At 48.1% G+C, this 23,781-nt stretch overlaps 1 protein-coding gene across 1 annotated transcript in view; it reads right to left on the minus strand.

The window, feature by feature from the left end:
* The window catches only part of LOC130296265 (NXPE family member 1-like), a 37,993-nt gene extending 23,812 nt beyond the window's left edge, over positions 1-14,181 (minus strand). Inside the window, exon 1 of the mRNA XM_056547656.1 lies at positions 13,815-14,181. Coding sequence (XP_056403631.1) covers positions 13,815-14,181 — 367 coding nt within the window. The remainder of the gene's footprint in view (positions 1-13,814) is intronic.
* Positions 14,182-23,781: the final 9,600 nt, after the last annotated feature.

Below are 23,781 nucleotides of genomic sequence, written 5' to 3' on the forward strand. Positions count from 1 at the left end.
GCGCTCCCTTGTATAGTATATCAATTGGTATGTAAACCTTCGACCACAGCAAAGTGATATACTGACCTTTCACCCTTTAAGGACCCAGCCAATTTTCACTGTAGGACCCAGCCATTTTTTGAACATCTGACCACTGTCACTTTAAACATTAATAACTCTGGAATGCTTTTAGTTATCATTCTAATTCCGAGATTGTTTTTTCGTGACATATTCTACTTTAACATAGTGGTAACATTTTGTGGTAACTTGCATAATTTCTTGGTGAAAAATACCCAAATTTGATGAAAAATTTGAAAATTTTGCATTTTTCTAACTTTGAAGCTCTCTGCTTGTAAGGAAAATGGATATTCCAAATAAAAAATTTTTTTGATTCACATATACAATATGTCTACTTTATGTTTGCATCATAAAATTGAGGGCTTCAAAGTTCAGCAGCAATTTTCCAATTTTTCACAAAATTTTCAAACTCACAATTTTTCAGGGACCAGTTCAGGTTTGAAGTGGATTTGAAGGGTCTTCATATTAGAAATAACCCATAAATGACCCCATTATAAAAACTGCACCCCCCCCCCCAAAGTAGTCAAAATGACATTCAGTAAGTGTTTTAACCCTTTAGGTATTTCACAGGAATAGCAGCAAAGTGAAGGAGAAAATTCACAATCTTCATTTTTTACACTCGCATGTTCTTGTAGACCCAATTTTTTAATTTTTACAAGGGAGAAAATTTATATTTATATTTGTAGCCCAATTTCTCTCGAGTAAGCACATACCTCATATGCCTATGTAAATTGTTTGGCGGGCGCAGTAGCGAAGGAGCGACAAGGGAATTTTGGAGAGTACGTTTTTCTGAAATGGTTTTTGGGGGGCATGTTGCCTTTAGGAAGCCCCTATGGTGCCAGAACAGCAAAAAAAAAAAACACATGGCATACCATTTTGGAAACTAGACCCCTTGAGGAACGTAACTAGGAATAAAGTGAGCCTTAATACCCCACAGGTGTTTCACGACTTTTGCATATGTAAACAAAAAAAAAATAATTTCACTAAAATGTGTGTTTCCCCCCAAATTTCACTTTTTTTGCAAGGGTTAATAGCAGAAAAGACCCCCCAAAATTTGTAACCCCATCTCTTCTGAGTATGGAGGTACCCCATAAGTTGACCTGAAGTGCACTACGGGTGAACTACAATGCTCAGAAGAGAAGGAGTCATATTTGGCTTTTTGAGAGCAAATTTTGCTTGGGGGGTATGTCGCATTTAGGAAGCCCCTATGGTGCCAGAACAGCAAAAAAAAAAAAACACATGGCATACCATTTTGGAAACTAGACCCCTTGGGGAACGTAACAAGGAATAAAGTGAGCCTTAATACCCCACAGGGGTTTCACGACTTTTGCATATGTAAAAAAAATAATAATAATTTTTTCACTAAAATGTGCGCTTCCCCCCAAATTTCACAATTTTGCAAGGGTTAATAGCAGAAAAGACCCCCCAAAATATGTAACCCCATCTCTTCTGAGTATGGAAATACCCCATGTGTGGACGTCAAGTGCTCTGCTGGCGCACTACAATGCTCAGAAGAGAAGGAGCGCCATTGAGCTTTTGGGAAAAAAATTGTTTGGAATGGAAGTCAGGGGCCATGTGCCTTTACAAAGCCCCCGTGGTGCCAGAACAGTGGACCCCCCCACATGTGACCCTATTTTGGAAACTACACCCCTCACAGAATGTAATAAGGGGTGCAGTGAGTATTTACACCCCACTGGCGTTTGACAGATCTTTGGAATAGTGGACTGTGCAAATGAAAAATTAAATTTTTCATTTTCACGGACCACTGTTCCAAAAATCTGTCAGACACCTGTGGGGCGTAAATGCTCATTGTACCCCTTATTACATGAGGGGTGTAGTTTCCAAAATAGGGTCACATGTGGGTATTTATATTTTTGCGTTTATGTCAGAACCGCTGTAAAATCATCCACCCCTGTGCAAATCACCAATTTAGGCCTCAAATGTACATAGTGCGCTCTCACTCCTGAGCCTTGTTGTGCGCCCGAAGAGCATTTTACGCCCACATATGGGGTATTTCCGTACTCAGGAGAAATTGCGTTACAAATTTTGGGGGTCTTTTTTTCCTTTTAACGCTTGTGAAAATAAAAAGTATAGGGCAACACCAGCATGTTAGTGTAATTTTTTTTTTTTTTACACTAACAAGCTGGTGTAGCCCCCAACTTTTCCTTTTCATAAGGGGTAAAAGGAGAAAAAGCCCCCAATATTTGTAGTGCAATTTCTCCCGAGTTCGGAGATACCCCATATGTGGCCCTAAACTGTTTCCTTGAAATATGACAGGGCTCTGAAGTGAGAGAGCGCCATGCGCATTTGAGGACCAAATTAGGGATCGCATAGGGGTGGACATAGGGGTATTCTACGCCAGTGATTCCCAAACAGGGAATGGCTGTCCGGAAATGCTGGGAGTTGTTGTTTTGCAACAGCTGGAGGCTCCGTTTTGGAAACACTACCATACAATACAGTTTTCATTTTTATTGGGGGGACAGTATAAGGGGGTGTATATGTAGCGTTTTACTCTTTATTATGTGTTAGTGTAGTATAGTGTAGTGTTTTTAGGGTACATTCACACTGGCGGGTTACGGTCAGTTTCCCGCTAGGAGTTTGAGCTGCGGCGAAAAATTTGCCGCAGTCCAAACTTGAAGCAGGAAACTTACTGTAAGCCTGCCCGTGTGAATGTACCCTGTACGTTCACATGGGGGGGAAAACCTCCAGCTGTTTCAAAACTACAACTCCCAGCATGTACTGACAGACCGTGCATGCTGGGAGTTGCACTTTTGCAACAGCTGGAGGCACACTGGTTGGAAAACCTTCAGTTAGGTTCTGTTACCTAACTCAGCATTTTCTAACCAGTGTGCCTCCAGCTGTTGCAAAACTACAACTTCCAGCATGTACTGATCGCCGACGGGCATGCTGGGAGAAGTAGTTATGCAATAGCTGGAGGTACGCAACTACAACTCCCAGCATGCCGAGACAGCTGATTGCTGTTTGGACATGCTGGGATTTGCAGTTTTGCAACATCTGGAGGGCTACAGTTTTAGAGAACACTGCAAAGTGATCTCCAAACTGTGGTCCTCCAGCTGTTGCAAAACTACAATTCCCAACATGCCCTGACAGCAAACAGTTGTTTGGGAATGCTAGGAGTTGTAGTTTTGCAAGATCTGGAGGGCTACAGTTTAGGGACCACTATATAGTGGTCTCAAACTGTAGCCCTCCAGCTGTTGCAAAACTACATATTCCAGTATGCCCAAACAGCTGTCTGGGCATGCTGGGAATTGTAGTTTTGCAACATCTGGAGGGCTACAGTTAGAGACCACTGTATAATGGTCTCAAACTGTACCCTCCAGATGTTGCTAGGCAACTCACTGGCTTCCGTCGGAACCAGCCGCACGTCCTCGCCGCCCGCCGATCTCCGTCGCCTGCAGCCTCCGTCGCCCGCCCGGATCGGTAAGTGGATCTTCGGCGCCGGTTCCTGTCGTTTCCCCGTCCTGCCCTGCCTATTGTGGGAGGGCAGGACGGGGAAAACGAAAGTAAACCCCCCCGCCCCCGATCTGCTAATGGTGGTCGCCTCTAGACCACCAATAGCAGGGATAGGAGGGGTGGCACCCATGCCACGTCACTCCTATCGCTTCAGGGGGATCCTGGGTGTCTTAGACACCCGCGATCCCCCTTACATTGCGGGTCACCGGGTCACTATAGACCTGTAATGACCCGGAATCGCGCAAATCGCAAGTGTGCATTCACTTGCGATTTGCCGCGATCGCCGACATGGGGGTTCTGATGACCCCTCTGGGCATTTGCACGGCATGCCTGCTGAATGATTTCAGCAGGCATCCCACTCCGATCCCCGCCCGGCGCACGGCGGGGACCGGAACTGCCCATAACGTAACTGTACGTCATGGGTCCTTAAGACCCAGGGTGTCGGGACGTAACGTTACGTCATGGGTCCTGAACGGGTTAAAAGTTGAAAAAGAGGGAGGTTCAACTCAAAATATAGGTACCAGATGCATCGATAGAGCTGTTGCTCTCCAACTCTATCCTACTCCCAGATGGAGCGGATATACAATAGAAGGATGGAAGAAACCAAGCGAAAAGTGGTATAGAAGGCGCTGCTCAGTGAAAAGACAATAACGACCACAGGCAAGCACAGGACAACATGTAGTTTAATCTTGTACAATTTGTAAATGCGTTTTGGCACTGTGCTTTCCTCCGGTCCACCAGATATATCCCAGAGGGCTGTAAAAACAAGCCGGGGTGCTGGTATAATGATCCTGGCAAGATTCTGCGCTACTGAGGTCTGAAACTGTTCAGACCTCACCAGGATCATTATACCAGCACCCCGGCTTCGTGGTTGTGGATCTGTCAGTTAGGGTGAATGCGCTATGGGAAGGGACAAAGGCTGTGTGCGAGTGCAGAACTCTACCTATTCCCTGCCCCTATGTGACACTACAGAGGGGATTCTAGGAGAATCTAGCTTGGATAATAATCCTCAGTCATATTTAAAGGTTCTTTAAAGGGGCTAAGCATTGGAGGAAGGTAATTTTGCATTTATTTTTTATTTTTTGCAGTGAAGCACTGCATGGCCTTTAAGACTCAACATGCCTTTCTGCACTCTCCTCAAGGAGAAACTTTCCATTCTAGGAACTTTTTAGTACTTTTTTGCACATTGTTAAGTCACCAAAACTTTGGTGTTTCTGGATTTTGCTAAAGCGTTTGATACTGTCTCTCATAGACGTCTGACAGGTAAGTTAAGGTCTTTGGGTTTGGAAATTTTAGTTTGTAACTGGATTGAACACTGGCTCATGGATCGTACCCAGAGAGTGGTGGTCAATGATTCGTACTCTGATTGGTCCCCGGTTATTAGTGGTGTACCCCAAGGTTCAGTACTGGGACCGCTGTTGTTTAATTTATTTATCAATGATATAGAGGATGGTATTAACAGCTCTGTTTCTATCTTTGCAGATGACACCAAGCTTTGTAGCATGGTACAGTCTATAGAGGATGTGCATAAGTTACAAGATGACTTGGATAGACTAAGTGTCTGGGCATCCACTTGGCAAATGAGGTTCAATGTGGATAAATGTAAAGTTATGCATCTGGGTACTAATAACCTGCATGCATCGTATGTCTTAGGGGGGATTAAACTGTCAGAGTCACTGGTAGAGAAGGATCTGGGTGTACTTGTAGATCACAGACTACAGAATAGCATGCAATGTCAGGCTGCTGCTTCCAAAGCCGGCAGGATATTGTCATGTATCAAAAGAGGCATGGACTCAAGGGACAGGGACATAATACTCCCCCTTTATAAAGCATTGGTACGGCCTCACCTGGAATATGCTGTTCAGTTTTGGGCACCTGTCCATAAAAGGGACACTGCGGAGTTGGAAAGGGTGCAGAGACGCGCGACTAAACTAATATGGGGCATGGAACATCTTAGCTATGAGGAGCGATTAAAGGAGTTACAATTGTTTAGTCTTGAGAAGAGATTTTAAGGGGGGATATGATAAACGTATATAAGTATATTAATGGCCCATACAAAAAATATGGAGAAAACTGTTCCAGGTTAAACCCCCCCAAAGGACGAGGGGGCACTCCCTCCGTCTGGAGAAGAAAAAGTTTAGTCTCAAGGGGCGATACGCCTTCTTTACCGTGAGGACTGTGAATTTATGGAATGGTCTACCTCAGGAACTGGTCACAGCAGGAACAATTAACAGCTTTAAAACAGGATTAGATACATTCATGGAACAAAATAACATTAATGCTTATGAAGAAATATAAAATCTCATCCCTTCCCCAATATCGCGCCACACCCCTACCCCTTAATTCCCTGGTTGAACTTGATGGACATATGTCTTTTTTCGACCGTACTAACTATGTAACTATGTATGTAACCAAAACCTTTTTTGAACATTTTTTTTTCATGAACTTTAGGGCTGTTTTTATATAATTCTTTTTAAGGAAATACTTTTTTTTTTAAAGTCATCAGCTCTCCGGAGCTAAGTTTGCTCCGTGGCTGATGACAGGGGCCGGCGGTTCTTGACGTCATGGCTCCGTCCCCTTGTGACGTCATGCCCCACCCCCTTAATGCAAGTCTATGGGAGGGGGCTTGGTAACAGTCACACCCCCTCCCATAGACTTGCATTAAGGGGGCAGGGTGTGACATCATGAGGAGGCGGAGCTATGACATCACGACCCTCCGGTCCCTGTATCATCAGTCATCAGCCATGAAGCAAACCTAGCTCCGGAGAGCTGATGACTCGGGGAAGCAGGACCCCTGTGATCAGACATCTTATCCCCTATCCTTGGATAGGGGATAAGATGTCTAGGTGCGGAGTACCCCTTTAAGGACTCAGCCCATTTTCACCTTAAGGATGCAGCAAATTTTCATTTTTGCATTAACATTTTTTCCTCCTTCCCTTCTAAAAATCATAACACTTTCAATTTTGCACCTACAGACCCATATAAGGTCTTGTTTTTTGCATCCCCATATGCAGAAAAATAAAAAAAGTTATAGGGGTCAGAAGAGGACCATTTTAAATTTTCTCATTTTCATGCACAAAGTTATAATTTTTTAACAGAAGTAAAACAAAATCAAACGTATATAAGTTGGGTATCATTTTAATTGCATGGATCTACAGAATAAAGATAAGTGCACTGCATAGAAAGCTGCTTCAAATTACAAAATGGCGTTTTTTTTTTTCAAATTGGTCCCACAAATAATTTTTTTTTGTTTCGGGGTAGATTTTATGGAGAAATGAATGATGTCTTTCAAGCCCTCATATGGGTCTGTAGGTGGAAAACTGAAAGCGTTATGATTTTTAAAAGGTGAGGAGGAAAAACAAAAGTGCAAAAATGGAAAAACCCTGAGTCCTTAAGGGGTTAAAGAAAAGTCAATAAAAACTTCCATAAGTGGGCATCATGGTGGATGGTTGTTAAGGGGTTAATGAGGTTTAAAAATATGAACAAGATACTGTACCTGTGTGAACTGACGATGCATTAGGAAACTTATGAACATGATGGTTATAAATGTAGTAGCCAGAAAGATCTTATGGTTCCAAGTACCAGACATCACCTTAAGACTAGCTCTGTAAGACATGTATGAATTAATTATTATTGGATTTGAATTATACAATTATATATGTGAAAGTGGTATTTACAAAGGTTTATCTTAAACTGTGTGTATCAAGGGAAATCGTATTTAAGAGATCTCTGTTTGGCGTTCTCTCTGTCCTATGAAAAAGTTGCACTCATAAAGGACTGACCATAGGGATCTGCAATTTATGTGATTTCAGTATTAAAGGGGTACTCCACTGCCCCAGCGTTCCAAATAATATGTTCCGAACGCTGGGTGGGATGCCATGGCCACGCCTCTCGTAACATCACACCACGCCCCCTCAATGCAAGTCTATGGGAGGGGGTGTGGCAGTCACATCCCATAGACTTGCATTGAGGGGGCATGGCGTGACATCATAAGGGGCGTGGCCGTCATGTCACGACCCCCGCAGTCCGCACCCAGTGTTCGGAACAAAATGTTCCGAATGCTGGGGAAGTGGAGTACCCCTTTAAGGTCTCACTGCTGACTGTCATCCCTGTGGTGGATACATCTGATCAACAGCAGTACATAGCTGCCGAAATAAAGGTCTGTCCCCTACCCTCACAATTATACAGAGAACTGTGTCGCCCTACAGTTAGGCTATGTTTACACGACAAAATGTCCGCACGCAGAATCTCCATGCAAACATTCCGCAAACTGCTGTAGGACCACACAGGAATGCGCCGTCTCATAGACGTGAACGTGTTCATTCTTTGTGCGGACATGGAAAATGCACAGCAGAATCCCATTGAATTCAACAGAACTCTGCAGAGCGGAATTTGACATGTGAACATGGCCTCACAGTTGCATAGTGTTTTCTATCTCCTCCCTCAATTCATCTCTTTATCAGTGCAATAAGGAATCAGAAAGCTGAACTATCAGTGTTTGGCTTCCTCTTATAGACCATGGAAGGACATAAAAAGCTGTATGTGAGAGATGAATATAAAAGAGGTGTCTGTAAGAAGGAAGAGCAAGACTAGGGGATATTATAACTGCTGTATTTTATTTAACAAAAACAATTAAAATATTGCAACTTCTTATGAACATCATACGTTACCAGAAATTATAATAACAGCCATTCTCCTGAGTCTTAATATCTATAAAGAGAAGGAGAAAAATCTGAAGGCACCGTCCCCTTTATCTCCACCATAAAACTCCAAGTATAGGTCCTCCCAATTTACTCCTAGCCATACATCCCCTTACCCAGGATCCCAATTTTTTACGGAGTACCAAACCCTTCCCTTGGGGCCCAATGCCTACAGAGACTTCACCACCGGGCTCGGTACCATCCCATTCCACAAGCCACCAAGATGTCCAATGGTGCTTCCAGATCCCTATCCTGCCCCTCACCTCACTCGCCACTGTTCCTCCACAACGAAACTGCTCTTTCAACCGTAAACTCCAGGGACCACAAATCCATACCAAAATCATTTAAAGGAAAACGGTCTCCCGTTCACCCACACTAAACCCAATACACCGGTTTGTAGGGCCGGTGAACAGGAGACTGATGCGGGCTATCTGACTAATATACATACCTGCAGTCAGGTGCCCGGTCCTTCTAAAGATCTGCTTCTTTCTGTGCTGAATTGCATGCTGGAGGCGGGCCCGCCGGCTGGATTTGAATATTCATGGTCGCTGGTCATGTGAGCGCTCAGTAGGCAGAGGCGCTCACGTGACCAGCGAACATAAATAGTCAAATCCAGGGTCCTGCTTCCAGTGTGCACTTCAGTGCAGAAAGAAGAGGATCTTCAGAGGGACTGGGCGCTGGACTGCAGTTATGTATATTAGTCAGAGAGCCTGCATCGGTCTCCTGTTCACCCGTACTACAACCCGTGTATTAGGTTTAGTGTGGGTGAACAGGTGAATGGGTGACCTTTTTTCTTTAAGTTTACCCCATTCATTGCCAAAAACTCTGGAGTTCCTGTCTCCAACTCCCTGGGCCACACTACCAGCCCGCTATTCCGAGCCATGAACTTCCCCACCACCTTATTCACCTTAGCCCCCACCCTATTCTAACTAGCCACCAATCTGGCCTGACGCCAGTGCCTCCTAGCCCCAAAATTGGACCACACAAGAAATAACCGAGGGAAGGAAGACCGCAACAGGTCAAGCTTTATATCCCACATCTGGTCTCTCGACCGTCTGGCCGCCAAATCAGGGACCCTATCTATGTGGGCATAAAACTTCCCCCAAGACAACAGTTCGGCCCCCCACATCACTCCTTTGCCCAAACCCCACCCCGAGTGACATAGGAATGCCCAACGATCCACACCTAGCACGATCTGGGACCTAGAACTACAAAAAAGAGACAAACAATACAGGCACACACAACAGCAGAATAAAAACCACATCCCTCACAACAAATGCAAACGGAACCTCTCTAACTCCCTCCACCCAATGCGATGCCTCAGTGGCCGCTCCTATGCGAAAAGAGTGGGAACTATACTCCTTCGCCACACAACCAGCCTCATGCAAGCATTTGCGGAAGACCCCCACAAACTGAAAACATGACAAAAATCCCCCGTGCACCAGGAGAGACCCCACCCCCTCGGCTCGAACCTCCAAAAAATCCCAATAACAAGCCACCAGGCACACGGCTAAACCCCAGAGAGGCGCCAAGCGAACCACCCCCCCCTCCCCAACTGATCTGTCTTGAAACGGCGAAGCAAACACTCCAGGCCCTCCTTGACCAAACGCACATTAGAGACCAGAAAACTCCTTATCCTGTTTCTGCTGGGAGCCGCCAGCTCCAAACTGCGAAAGGCTCCAAAAAAAGCCAAAGAAAAGGCCAGGCGAAAAAGCTCATAGACTCATAAACAGAAAAACAGCCCCCCCCCAACAACAAGACCCCCCAAAAAGCAGCAACAGAGAAAAGGACACAGGCTCCCTGGTAACCACCCCCTTCCGAAAACCCCGCTTGCCAAACCAAAAAAGACACAGATATCTGGCAGCCCCCAAGACTTAAACCAGAATGCCAATGCCACCAGCCAACGACCAAGCCCCAAAGGAAAAACACCTTCACAAAATGCCCTACCGACATAAAAAAGGAGTGCCACCTTCCAATCTGCAGGGGCCCCTGCAAAACCCAGCCGACCTGCCAAAGCCTCCCAGTCAGCCCACCACCGACTATAGACCGTCCACGTAGCCCCACTCATGGAACAACAAACCAACCCCAATGCCATGGCTACACCAGACTTCACAGCCAACCCAGACAAGGGACTCTGGCACCAGCTCCTGGAATTGCTCTCACTGAAAATGAGAAATGGGGTCAGGCATATGCAACACCACAAACTGAGAATTCAACTCTAAACCTCCAGTAACTAATCTACACAGCAGTTTGACCACTGGTGGAGAGTTCGCCGTTTCAGCGTTAATGGCCTGCACCATCCCCAGGTTTTCACAATGGAAGCAGATCTTCCGATTGCAAAAGGCTTCCCCCCCCTTTACTGCGACCACAATCAGGAACAGCTCTAAAAGAGCCACCCACACTAGGGTTCCCCACCCCCATGTTACGCCTAGCGCTCCGGGTCCCCGCTCCTCCCCGGAGCGCTCACGGCGCCTTTCTCCCTGCAGCTCCCCGGTCAGCGCTGACCGGGAGCACTGCCCTGTCATGGCCGTTGGGGATGCGATTCGCACAGCGGGACGCGCCCGCTCGCGAATCGCATCCCAGGTCACTTACCCGTTCCCGTCTCCTGCGGTCATGTGCTGGCGCGCGCGGCTCCGCTCTCTAGGGCGCGCGCGCGCCAGCTCCCTGAGACTTAAAGGGCCAGTGCACCAATGATTGGTGCCTGGCCCAATTAGCTTAATTGGTTCCCATCTGTTTCCTGGCTATATCTAGTCTCCTCCCTTGCACTTCCTTGCCGGATCTTGTTGCCCTTGAGCCTAGTGAAAGCGTTTTTGTGTGTTTATACCCTGTGTACCAGAACTTTGCTATCTCCCCTGACTACGAACCTTGCCGCCTGCCCCCGACCTTCTGCTACGTCCGACTTTGCTTCTGCCTACTCCCTTGTACCTCGCCTATCTTCAGCAGCCAGAGAGGTGAGCCGTTGCTAGTGGATACGACCTGGTCACTACCGCCGCAGCAAGACCATCCCGCTTTGCGGCGGGCTCTGGTGAAAACCAGTAGTGACTTAGAACCGGTCCACTAGCACGGTCCACGCCAATCCCTCTCTGGCACAGAGGATCCACCTCCTACTAGCCGGGATCGTGACAGTAGATCCGGCCATGGATCCCGCTGAAGTTCCTCTGCCTGTTGTCGCCGACCTCCCCACACTGGTCGCCCAGCAAGCCCGACAGATTGCCCAACAAGATCACCAGCTGTCGTACTTGACCACCATGACTCAGCAACTCCAGTCGCAGCTACAGCAGATTCAGTCTCAGCTACAGCAGCAGCAACCATCTCCTCCGCCAGCTCCTGCACCTCTTCCGCAGCGAGTGGCCACTCCTAGCCTCCGCCTGTCTTTGCCGGACAAATTTAATGGGGACTCTAAGTTTTGCCGTGGCTTTCTTTCCCAATGTTCCCTGCATCTGGAGATGATGTCGGATCAGTTTCCTACTGAAAGGTCTAAGGTGGCTTTCGTAGTCAGCCTTCTGTCTGGAAAAGCCCTGTCATGGGCCACACCGCTCTGGGACCGCGATGACCCCGTCACTGCCTCTGTACACTCCTTCTTCTCGGAAATTCGAAGTGTCTTTGAGGAACCTGCCCGAGCCTCTTCTGCTGAGACTGCCCTGCTGAACCTGGTCCAGGGTAATTCCTCCGTTGGCGAGTACGCCATACAATTCCGTACTCTTGCTTCTGAACTATCCTGGAATAATGAGGCTCTCTGCGCGACCTTTAAAAAAGGCCTATCCAGCAACATTAAGGATGTTCTGGCCGCACGAGAGACTCCTGCTAACCTGCATGAACTCATTCATCTAGCCACTCGCATTGACATGCGTTTTTCTGAGAGGCATCAAGAGCTCCGCCAGGAAAAGGACTTAGATCTCTGGACACCTCTCCCACAGTCTCCACTGCAATCTGCGCCTAGGCCTCCCGCCGAGGAGGCCATGCAAGTGGATCGGTCTCGCCTGACCCTGGAAGAGAGGAATCGCCGTAAGGAAGAGAATCTTTGTCTGTACTGTGCCAGTACTGAACATTTTTTGGTGGATTGCCCAATCCGTCCTCCACGTCTGGGAAACGCACGCTCGCACTCAGCTCTCGTGGGTGTGGCGTCTCTTGATGCCAAGTCGGCTTCTCCACGTCTCACGGTACCTGTTCGGATTTCCACTTCAGCCAGCTCTCCCCTCTCAGCCGTGGCCTGTCTGGACTCTGGAGCTTCTGGGAATTTTATTCGGGAGTCCTTTGTGAATAAATTCCATATTCCGGTGACCCGTCTTGTCAAGCCACTCCACATTTCCGCGGTCAACGGAGCCAGGTTGGACTGTACCATACGTTTCCGCACGGAGCCCCTTCTTATGAGCATCGGATCTCATCACGAGAGGATTGAACTTTTGGTCCTCCCCAATTTCACCTCGGAAATTCTCCTTGGACTTCCCTGGCTTCAACTTCATTCCCCAACCCTGGATTGGTCCACTGGGGAGATCAAGAGTTGGGGGTCCTCTTGTGCCAAGAACTGTCTAAAACCGGTTCCCAGTAACCCTTGCCGTAACTCTGTGGTTCCTCCTGTATCCGGTCCCCCTAAGGTCATTAAGGACTCTGCCTGCCACAGGAAATGCCCCTCCCCCCCTCCCAGTTCCATCAGGCAAGCTTCTGTGTCCCCTCATGGCCCTCGTCCTGGTGTCACACTGCCCCGTGCCAGGTCTCGCCCTCTGCCCTCTCTCCCCATTCCTACCCCTGCGGTTCTGCCTGCCGTTGAGGAATCCCTCCATCCTTTCCCGGTGTCCTCATCCCAGGGGAGGCAGTTACCCGATAAAGAGAAGGGGAGACCTAAGGGGGGGGGTACTGTTACGCCTAGCGCTCCGGGTCCCCGCTCCTCCCCGGAGCGCTCACGGCGCCTTTCTCCCTGCAGCTCCCCGGTCAGCGCTGACCGGGAGCACTGCCCTGTCATGGCCGTTGGGGATGCGATTCGCACAGCGGGACGCGCCCGCTCGCGAATCGCATCCCAGGTCACTTACCCGTTCCCGTCTCCTGCGGTCATGTGCTGGCGCGCGCGGCTCCGCTCTCTAGGGCGCGCGCGCGCCAGCTCCCTGAGACTTAAAGGGCCAGTGCACCAATGATTGGTGCCTGGCCCAATTAGCTTAATTGGTTCCCATCTGTTTCCTGGCTATATCTAGTCTCCTCCCTTGCACTTCCTTGCCGGATCTTGTTGCCCTTGAGCCTAGTGAAAGCGTTTTTGTGTGTTTATACCCTGTGTACCAGAACTTTGCTATCTCCCCTGACTACGAACCTTGCCGCCTGCCCCCGACCTTCTGCTACGTCCGACTTTGCTTCTGCCTACTCCCTTGTACCTCGCCTATCTTCAGCAGCCAGAGAGGTGAGCCGTTGCTAGTGGATACGACCTGGTCACTACCGCCGCAGCAAGACCATCCCGCTTTGCGGCGGGCTCTGGTGAAAACCAGTAGTGACTTAGAACCGGTCCACTAGCACGGTCCACGCCAATCCCTCTCTGGCACAGAGGATCCACCTCCTACCAGCCGGGATCGTGACACCCCATATGCCACATCCACAAACCTATGTCTTCATGGTCCCACAGCAGAGAAGGCTGCACCGCCATCTGCTGCCGGAACTGCTCGTCGTACCGGAGTCGGCATGCCACCACACTGTCCCGCCATAAACTCGGCATGCCACCACACTGGCCAATATCACGTAGGCTTGCAGCCAATTGGAGAAAATCTGCGGGATCAACGGACACCACCTGTGTTTCTCCTCCTCCTTTTTTTTCCCCCTCTTCTGATTTAACCCGACCCCGGTTGAATTTTTCCAGAGGGAGCAATGAAAAAATTTCCACGTACTCCCTCTTCCAGATTTTGTCTTTCACCTTTGCCTTGAGATCCATCCTCAAGGGGCCTTCAAAGCGGATGTAAACCTCGGGAGGCATCTGCCAAGCGAACATCACCCCCAGCACCGGAAGACCCCGCCTGCTCGCCGCCTGACCCCCCCCCACCGCAGGTCCTCCAGCCCAAGGCGCCACTCGCCACACCTAACACATCCCATACCGGCATCGGGGATACTCCCAGGGGCACCGGAGATGGTGGTTCAATCACCTAACCTCAATGACGGCAGACCAGCAGCTGTCTCTCCTGCAGTGGTACGACTCTGGACATCCACTGTATCACGCCACTTGGTGCTTTGTCAGGCCGCACTCGCAGGCGAGTGCGGCCTGACGAAGCACCAAGCGGCGTGATACGGTCCGTGGCCAGCGTCTGAAACTCCCCCGGTTCCAATTGCCACCTCCCCGCTCCTGTCCGAAGTGGACAATTACGTTGATCTGGATTTTACCAGGTGAGTGCTCCGTTACATCTGTTTTCTTGTATCATTTGGGACTGTATATTGTCACGTGAGCACCACCTGTTACATCCAGAGATCTAGCGGCACCTCCTCCATAGCCTCGGTGCGTCAGATCCACACATTACTTGCATGTCTACATGCCGGCTCCTTTCCTTTTTTCTTGGTTATCCCATGCCTACACATACACTACCCTTGATCCTGGAGGGAGAACGATTTAGACTGGCACGTGAGATAAACTTCCCCCTTAGTTTCTTCTGCTTTCCCTGAGATTAGAAGGAAATACTGAGGCACAGGTCAGTTCTACTGAACCATACACTGTGAATTCCAAAAGGTCTGCTCATGATAAATGCTGATCTTGGCAAATGAGAGTCTTCGCTGGGCTCCACGAACGATCGCAGGTTTATTCTTGTAGTCCTTATCTTCATCGTTTTCAGCCTCACATTCTTTTATTGGCAGCACAAAAGATTAAGTGTTTTCTTATTTATCGGCTGATCACTGGTCCTTTTTAGAAGGGCCAATTATCAGGAACATGCGATCCTACAGATTATCGGCCTGTGTAAAGGGGCCTGTACATTACAGGGGAGGGGAGTAAGTTGTACAGGTTTGAAGCTGCACTACATAGGTCAAATTCAATACCACAACCTGCAAGTCTAGTCGATTTAAAAAAAAAAAAAAATGTTTTCCGCTGGAGTACCCCTTCCAGTGGAAAACATTTTTTTTTTTAATCGACTAGTGCCAGAAAGTTAAACAGATTTGTAAATGACTTCTACTTAAAAATATTTATCCTTCCAGTACTTATCAGCTGCTGTATACTACAGAGGAAGTTCTTTTCTTTTTTAATTTATTTTCTGTCTGACCACAGTGCTCTCTGCTGACACCTCTGTCCATGTCAGGAACTGTCCAGAGCAGGAGAGGTTTGCTATGGGTATTTTCTCCTGCTCTGGACAGTTCCTGACATGGACAGAGGTGTCAGCAGAGAACACTGTGGTCAGACAAAAAATAAATAATAAAAAAAGAACTTCCTCTGTAGTATACAGCGGCTGATAAGTACTGGAAGGATTAAGATTTTTAAATAAAAGGAATTTACAAATCTGTTTAATTTGCTGGCACTAGCTGATCGAAAAAAAATGTTTTCCACCAGAGTACCCCTTTAAGTCTTCTTCTCCATAAACTTTGTAGTAGAAGAGACAAACTCAGATTTTTGCCTTACATACATGAAACCTACATAAATTCTCCATTTGTCACACCATGTACGCATTCTCTCCATGTAAGTGTTTGCAGGGTGGAGTAATTATGGAATACAAATAATAGCTCTTCCCATGATAGATTATATCTGATTTAATGCAATCATCATCCACCATTAGCCAATTATCTCTTAAATATGTGCATATCTAATTTATTCTGTGTCCATAATGTACTGCGGGTAAAATCAGTATTGAACACGTGACCACTTTTCTTACTAACTATATTTCCTAAGGTGCTATTGACATAAAATTTTCACCAGGTGTAACCAAAACAATCCATACATACAAAAAAAAAAAAAGAAAGATATAAATAAATAAAAAATTATGTGTATTAATGTGAAATTACACCAACATGCTTACTGGCAGAGGACATGACATAAGAACTCTTTCCTGTACCCTGTCCTTATTTAACAATTCCTTTACCAGACATTTTTTTTTTATTGAAAAAGATTTTGAGGTCATTTTTATGTTTTGTGTGATTTATTATTCCCATACTAGTCAGGTAGTGGAGAAACTGTCAGTCAATTTTATCTCTCAATGCTCTCAATAAATGTGTATTTATGTTACAGTAAAACCAGGTAGAAAAGCTATATGTTTGATTAAACAAAAAAAAAATTCACGTAACTTGGCATAAGATGCTTATACTTCATTCCCTCTCAACGCTTTTAATGCCTACTTATGTTAAACCCAAGTAGAATTGCTGTGTTTGATTAAAGAAGAAAAGAAGAAATCCAGCGGTAGACAACTTATCCCCTATCTGCCGGATAATCAGGGGGGCCCGACTCTACAGCCCCGTCTCTGCTTCTGGAAGTGACGCTTCTCACCCAGCACTGATGCTCGTCAAAACACCCCCCGTCCATTCATTTACATGGGAGAGGCAGAGACACAAGCACACAATTTTACTATAGAAATGAATGGAGGAGGCGTATTTCAACCTACGTCAGTGCTGGGTGTGACAGTCAACCTAGTGAAGCAGAGCTGAGGCAGAGCCAAGGTCCCATACGGGAGATTGTGGGGGGTCCCAGCGATCGGACCCCCCCACGATCAGACACTTAACCTATCCTGTGAAGGGAATATGTTGTCTACCACTGGATTTTTTCTTTAAACCCAGAAACTATACAAAACTTGGCGTAAATTGCCTATTCCACAGCCACTCTGAAAAGGGTACTCCAGTGGAAAACTTTTTTTTTAAATCAACTGGTGCCAGAAAGTTAAACAGATTTGTAAATGACCTCTATTAAATAATCTTAATCCTTCCAGTACTTATTAGCTCAGGAATACTACAGAGGAAATTCTTTTCTTTTTGGAACACAGGTATCATCAGAGAGCACTGTGGACAACACAAAAAAGAAATTAAAAAAATTTAGATTTTCCTCTGTAGAATACAGCTGCAAAAAATTACTGAAAGGATTAAGATGTTTTAATACAAGTAATTTACAAATCTGTTTAACTTTCTGGCACCAGTTAATAAAAAAAAAAAACGTTTTCCACCGGAGTACCCCTTTAACTCTTATATAGGACCACTACCATTTTAATATACTGTATGTATGTAGTAGTCCGCAGAGTCATGCTAGTTACTTCACTTTTATATTTGTTCCTGCATTCCCCCTTACCCGAGGAGCTAAATATTGCTCCATTCCTTTTTGTATATTGTTATGAAAATCTTAATGAAATTATGTTTACAAAAAATTTCTTCTGATTGGCTTGGGAGCTGTTTGTCACATAATGCAAGCAATAAATGGCTAACCTAGGGTCATGGGATGTTACTGTTTGCAGCAAGGTATGCTGGGCTACCCTGACATCATCTCAGTGTTTCATTTCTCCTCCTATGATGCATTCAGGCGTCAAAATGCCACATGTTCCTATTCCTTCTGCTATAAGAACACCATTGCCCGAGCCTCATCTCTAATAATTATATATGATTTATGTAAAACAGTAATGATATCCTGACACATTATTAGTCATCATTAAAAGGGCTATCAGAAAATGACCTGTTTAAATCAGTGTTATGTTAATCATATATTAGGATTTTTCTTCTAATTATCCATTTTATTTTCTATATTATTAGCAGCTCAGGCAAGGTTGCTTCGCCCATAATAATGTACTTAAAATAAAAGAAATAATTGCCAGTTAACATATCAAGTGACACTGCACACCTGCACTGAAATATTCTGAAGCAGAACAGCAACATGTCCCATCAGAAAAATCATCTAGTTTCAGATCAAATCTATATTGGGTCATCAGGGAAGTCACTATTGTTACGCCGAGCGCTCCGGGTCCCCGCTCCTCCCCGGAGCGCTCGCTTCACTCCCTCCGCTGCAGCGCTCCGGTCACGTCCTCTGACCCGGGGCGCTGCGATCCTGCTGCCAGCCGGGATGCGATTCGCGATGCGGGTAGCGCCCGCTCGCGATGCGCACCCCGGCTCCCCTACCTGACTCGCTCCCCGTCTGTTCTGTCCCGGCGCGCGCGGCCCCGCTCCCTAGGGCGCGCGCGCGCCGGGTCTCTGCGATTTAAAGGGCCACTGCGCCGCTGATTGGCGCAGTGGTTCCAATTAGGGTTTTCACCTGTGCACTTCCCTATATTACCTCACTTCCCTTGCACTCCCTTGCCGGATCTTGTTGCCTTAGTGCCAGTGAAAGCGTTCCTTGTGTGTTCCTTGCCTGTGTTTCCAGACCTTCTGCCGTTGCCCCTGACTACGATCCTTGCTGCCTGCCCCGACCTTCTGCTACGTCCGACCTTGCTTCTGCCTACTCCCTTGTACCGCGCCTATCTTCAGCAGCCAGAGAGGTGAGCCGTTGCTAGTGGATACGACCTGGTCACTACCGCCGCAGCAAGACCATCCCGCTTTGCGGCGGGCTCTGGTGAAAACCAGTAGTGGCTTAGAACCGGTCCACTAGCACGGTCCACGCCAATCCCTCTCTGGCACAGAGGGTCCACTACCTGCCAGCCGGCATCGTGACAGTAGATCCGGCCATGGATCCCGCTGAAGTTCCTCTGCCAGTTGTCGCTGACCTCACCACGGTGGTCGCCCAGCAGTCACAACAGATAGCGCAACAAGGCCAACAGCTGTCTCAACTGACCGTTATGCTACAACAGTTACTACCACAGCTTCAGCAATCATCTCCTCCGCCAGCTCCTGCACCTCCTCCGCAGCGAGTGGCCGCTCCTGGGATACGCTTATCCTTGCCGGATAAATTTGATGGGGACTCTAAGTTTTGCCGTGGCTTTCTTTCCCAATGTTCCCTGCATCTGGAGATGATGTCGGACCTGTTTCCCACTGAAAGGTCTAAGGTGGCTTTCGTAGTCAGTCTTCTGTCCGGAAAAGCCCTGTCATGGGCCACACCGCTCTGGGACCGCAATGACCCCGTCACTGCCTCTGTACACTCCTTCTTCTCGGAAATCCGAAGTGTCTTTGAGGAACCTGCCCGAGCCTCTTCTGCTGAGACTGCCCTGTTGAACCTGGTCCAGGGTAATTCTTCCGTTGGCGAGTATGCCGTACAATTCCGTACACTTGCTTCAGAATTGTCCTGGAATAATGAGGCCCTCTGCGCGACCTTCAAAAAAGGCCTATCCAGCAACATTAAAGATGTTCTGGCCGCACGAGAAATTCCTGCTAATCTACATGAACTTATTCACCTAGCCACTCGCATTGACATGCGTTTTTCTGAAAGGCGTCAGGAACTCCGCCAAGATATGGACTCTGTTCGCACGAGGCGTTTCGTCTCCTCCGCTCCTCTCTCCTCTGGTCCCCTGCAATCTGTTCCTGTGCCTCCCGCCGTGGAGGCTATGCAGGTCGACCGGTCTCGCCTGACACCTCAAGAGAGGACACGACGCCGTATGGAGAACCTCTGCCTGTACTGTGCTAGTACCGAACACTTCCTGAGGGATTGTCCTATCCGTCCTCCCCGCCTGGAAAGACGTACGCTGACTCCGCACAAAGGTGAGACAGTCCTTGATGTCTACTCTGCTTCTCCACGTCTTACTGTGCCTGTGCGGATGTCTGCCTCTGCCTTCTCCTTCTCTACAGTGGCCTTCTTGGACTCTGGATCTGCAGGAAATTTTATTTTGGCCTCTCTCGTCAACAGGTTCAACATCCCAGTGACCAGTCTCGCCAGACCCCTCTACATCAATTGTGTAAATAATGAAAGATTGGACTGTACCATACGTTTCCGCACGGAGCCCCTTCTTATGAGCATCGGATCTCATCATGAGAGGATTGAACTTTTGGTCCTCCCCAATTGCACCTCGGAGATTCTCCTTGGACTTCCCTGGCTTCAACTTCATTCCCCAACCCTGGATTGGTCCACTGGGGAGATCAAGAGTTGGGGGTCCTCTTGTTCCAAGAACTGTCTAAAACCGGTTCCCAGTAACCCTTGCCGTAACTCTGTGGTTCCTCCAGTAACCGGTCTCCCTAAGGCCTATATGGACTTCGCGGATGTTTTCTGCAAAAAACAAGCTGAGACTCTACCTCCTCACAGGCCTTATGATTGCCCTATCGACCTCCTCCCGGGTACTACTCCACCCCGGGGCAGAATTTATCCTCTCTCTGCCCCAGAGACTCTTGCCATGTCCGAATACGTCCAGGAGAATCTAAAAAAGGGCTTTATCCGTAAATCCTCCTCTCCTGCCGGAGCCGGATTTTTCTTTGTGTCCAAAAAAGATGGCTCCCTACGTCCTTGCATTGACTACCGCGGTCTTAATAAAATCACGGTTAAGAACCGCTACCCCTTACCCCTCATCTCTGAACTCTTTGATCGCCTCCAAGGTGCCCACATCTTCACTAAATTAGACTTAAGAGGCGCCTATAACCTCATCCGCATCAGAGAGGGGGACGAGTGGAAAACGGCATTTAACACCAGAGATGGACACTTTGAGTATCTGGTCATGCCCTTTGGACTGTGCAATGCCCCTGCCGTCTTCCAAGACTTTGTCAATGAAATTTTTCGTGATCTGTTATACTCCTGTGTTGTGGTATATCTGGACGATATCCTAATTTTTTCTGCCAATCTAGAAGAACACCGCCAGCATGTCCGTATGGTTCTTCAGAGACTTCGTGACAACCAACTCTATGCCAAAATTGAGAAATGTCTGTTTGAATGCCAATCTCTTCCTTTTCTAGGATATTTGGTCTCTGGCCAGGGACTACAGATGGATCCAGACAAACTCTCTGCCGTCTTAAATTGGCCACGCCCCTCCGGACTCCGTGCTATCCAACGCTTTTTGGGGTTCGCCAATTATTACAGGCAATTTATTCCACATTTTTCTACCATTGTGGCTCCTATCGTGGCTTTAACCAAAAAAAATGCTGATCCCAAGTCCTGGCCTCCTCAAGCAGAAGACTCCTTTAAACGACTCAAGTCTGCCTTTTCTTCGGCTCCCGTGCTCTCCAGACCTGACCCTTCCAAACCCTTCCTATTGGAGGTTGATGCCTCCTCAGTAGGAGCTGGAGCTGTTCTTCTACAAAAAAATTCTTCCGGGCATGCTGTCACTTGTGGTTTTTTCTCTAGGACCTTCTCTCCAGCGGAGAGGAACTACTCCATCGGGGATCGAGAGCTTCTAGCCATTAAATTAGCACTTGAGGAATGGAGGCATCTGCTGGAGGGATCAAGATTTCCTGTTATTATCTACACCGACCACAAGAACCTCTCCTACCTCCAGTCGGCCCAACGGCTGAATCCTCGCCAGGCCCGGTGGTCTCTGTTCTTTGCCCGATTTAATTTTGAGATTCACTTTCGTCCTGCCGATAAGAACATTAGGGCCGATGCTCTCTCTCGTTCCTCGGATGCCTCAGAAGTTGATCTCCCTCCGCAACACATCATTCCACCTGACTGCCTGATCTCCACTTCTCCTGCCTCCATCAGGCAGACTCCTCCAGGAAAGACCTTTGTTTCTCCACGCCAACGCCTCGGAATCCTCAAATGGGGTCATTCCTCCCATCTCGCAGGTCATGCGGGCATCAAGAAATCTGTGCAACTCATCTCCCGCTTCTATTGGTGGCCGACTCTGGAGACGGATGTTGGGGACTTTGTGCGAGCCTGCACTATCTGTGCCCGGGATAAGACTCCTCGCCAGAAGCCCGCTGGTTTTCTTCACCCTCTGCCTGTCCCCGAACAGCCTTGGTCTCTGATTGGTATGGATTTTATTACTGATTTACCCCCTTCCCGTGGCAACACCGTTATTTGGGTGGTCGTTGATCGATTCTCCAAAATGGCACATTTCATCCCTCTTCCTGGTCTTCCTTCTGCGCCTCAGTTGGCTAAACAATTTTTTGTACACATTTTTCGTCTTCACGGGTTGCCTACGCAGATTGTCTCGGATAGAGGGGTCCAATTCGTGTCTAAATTCTGGAGAGCTCTCTGTAAACAACTCAAGATTAAATTAAATTTTTCCTCTGCATATCATCCCCAGTCCAATGGACAAGTAGAAAGAATTAACCAGATCCTGGGTGATTATTTGCGACATTTTGTTTCCTCCCGCCAGGATGACTGGGCAGATCTCCTTCCATGGGCCGAATTCTCGTATAACTTCAGGGTCTCTGAATCTTCCTCCAAATCCCCATTTTTCGTGGTGTACGGCCGTCACCCTCTTCCCCCCCTCCCTACCCCCTTGCCCTCTGGTCTGCCCGCTGTGGATGAAATTTCTCGTGACCTTTCCATTATATGGAGAGAGACCCAAAATTCTCTCTTACAGGCTTCTTCACGCATGAAGAGGTTCGCGGATAAGAAAAGAAGAGCTCCCCCCGTTTTTTCCCCTGGAGACAAGGTATGGCTCTCCGCTAAATATGTCCGCTTCCGTGTCCCTAGCTACAAGTTGGGACCACGCTATCTTGGTCCTTTCAAAATTTTGTGTCAAATTAATCCTGTCTCTTATAAACTTCTTCTTCCTCCTTCTCTTCGTATCCCTAATGCCTTTCACGTCTCTCTTCTCAAACCACTCATCCTCAACCGTTTTTCTCCCAAATCTGTTCCTCCCACTCCTGTTTCCGGCTCCTCGGACGTCTTCTCGGTCAAGGAAATTTTGGCTGCCAAAAAGGTCAGAGGGAAAAATTTTTTTTTAGTGGACTGGGAGGGTTGTGGTCCTGAAGAGAGATCCTGGGAACCTGAGGACAACATCCTTGACAAAAGTCTGCTCCTCAGGTTCTCAGGCTCCAAGAAGAGGGGGAGACCCAAGGGGGGGGGTACTGTTACGCCGAGCGCTCCGGGTCCCCGCTCCTCCCCGGAGCGCTCGCTTCACTCCCTCCGCTGCAGCGCTCCGGTCACGTCCTCTGACCCGGGGCGCTGCGATCCTGCTGCCAGCCGGGATGCGATTCGCGATGCGGGTAGCGCCCGCTCGCGATGCGCACCCCGGCTCCCCTACCTGACTCGCTCCCCGTCTGTTCTGTCCCGGCGCGCGCGGCCCCGCTCCCTAGGGCGCGCGCGCGCCGGGTCTCTGCGATTTAAAGGGCCACTGCGCCGCTGATTGGCGCAGTGGTTCCAATTAGGGTTTTCACCTGTGCACTTCCCTATATTACCTCACTTCCCTTGCACTCCCTTGCCGGATCTTGTTGCCTTAGTGCCAGTGAAAGCGTTCCTTGTGTGTTCCTTGCCTGTGTTTCCAGACCTTCTGCCGTTGCCCCTGACTACGATCCTTGCTGCCTGCCCCGACCTTCTGCTACGTCCGACCTTGCTTCTGCCTACTCCCTTGTACCGCGCCTATCTTCAGCAGCCAGAGAGGTGAGCCGTTGCTAGTGGATACGACCTGGTCACTACCGCCGCAGCAAGACCATCCCGCTTTGCGGCGGGCTCTGGTGAAAACCAGTAGTGGCTTAGAACCGGTCCACTAGCACGGTCCACGCCAATCCCTCTCTGGCACAGAGGGTCCACTACCTGCCAGCCGGCATCGTGACAACTATGGCTTAAAAATCATTAAACATTTCATAGAGACTTGTCAAAAGTTCTGAACAGTTA

This window comes from Hyla sarda, chromosome 12, assembly GCF_029499605.1.
Source record: "Hyla sarda isolate aHylSar1 chromosome 12, aHylSar1.hap1, whole genome shotgun sequence".
Lineage (NCBI taxonomy): Eukaryota > Metazoa > Chordata > Amphibia > Anura > Hylidae > Hyla > Hyla sarda.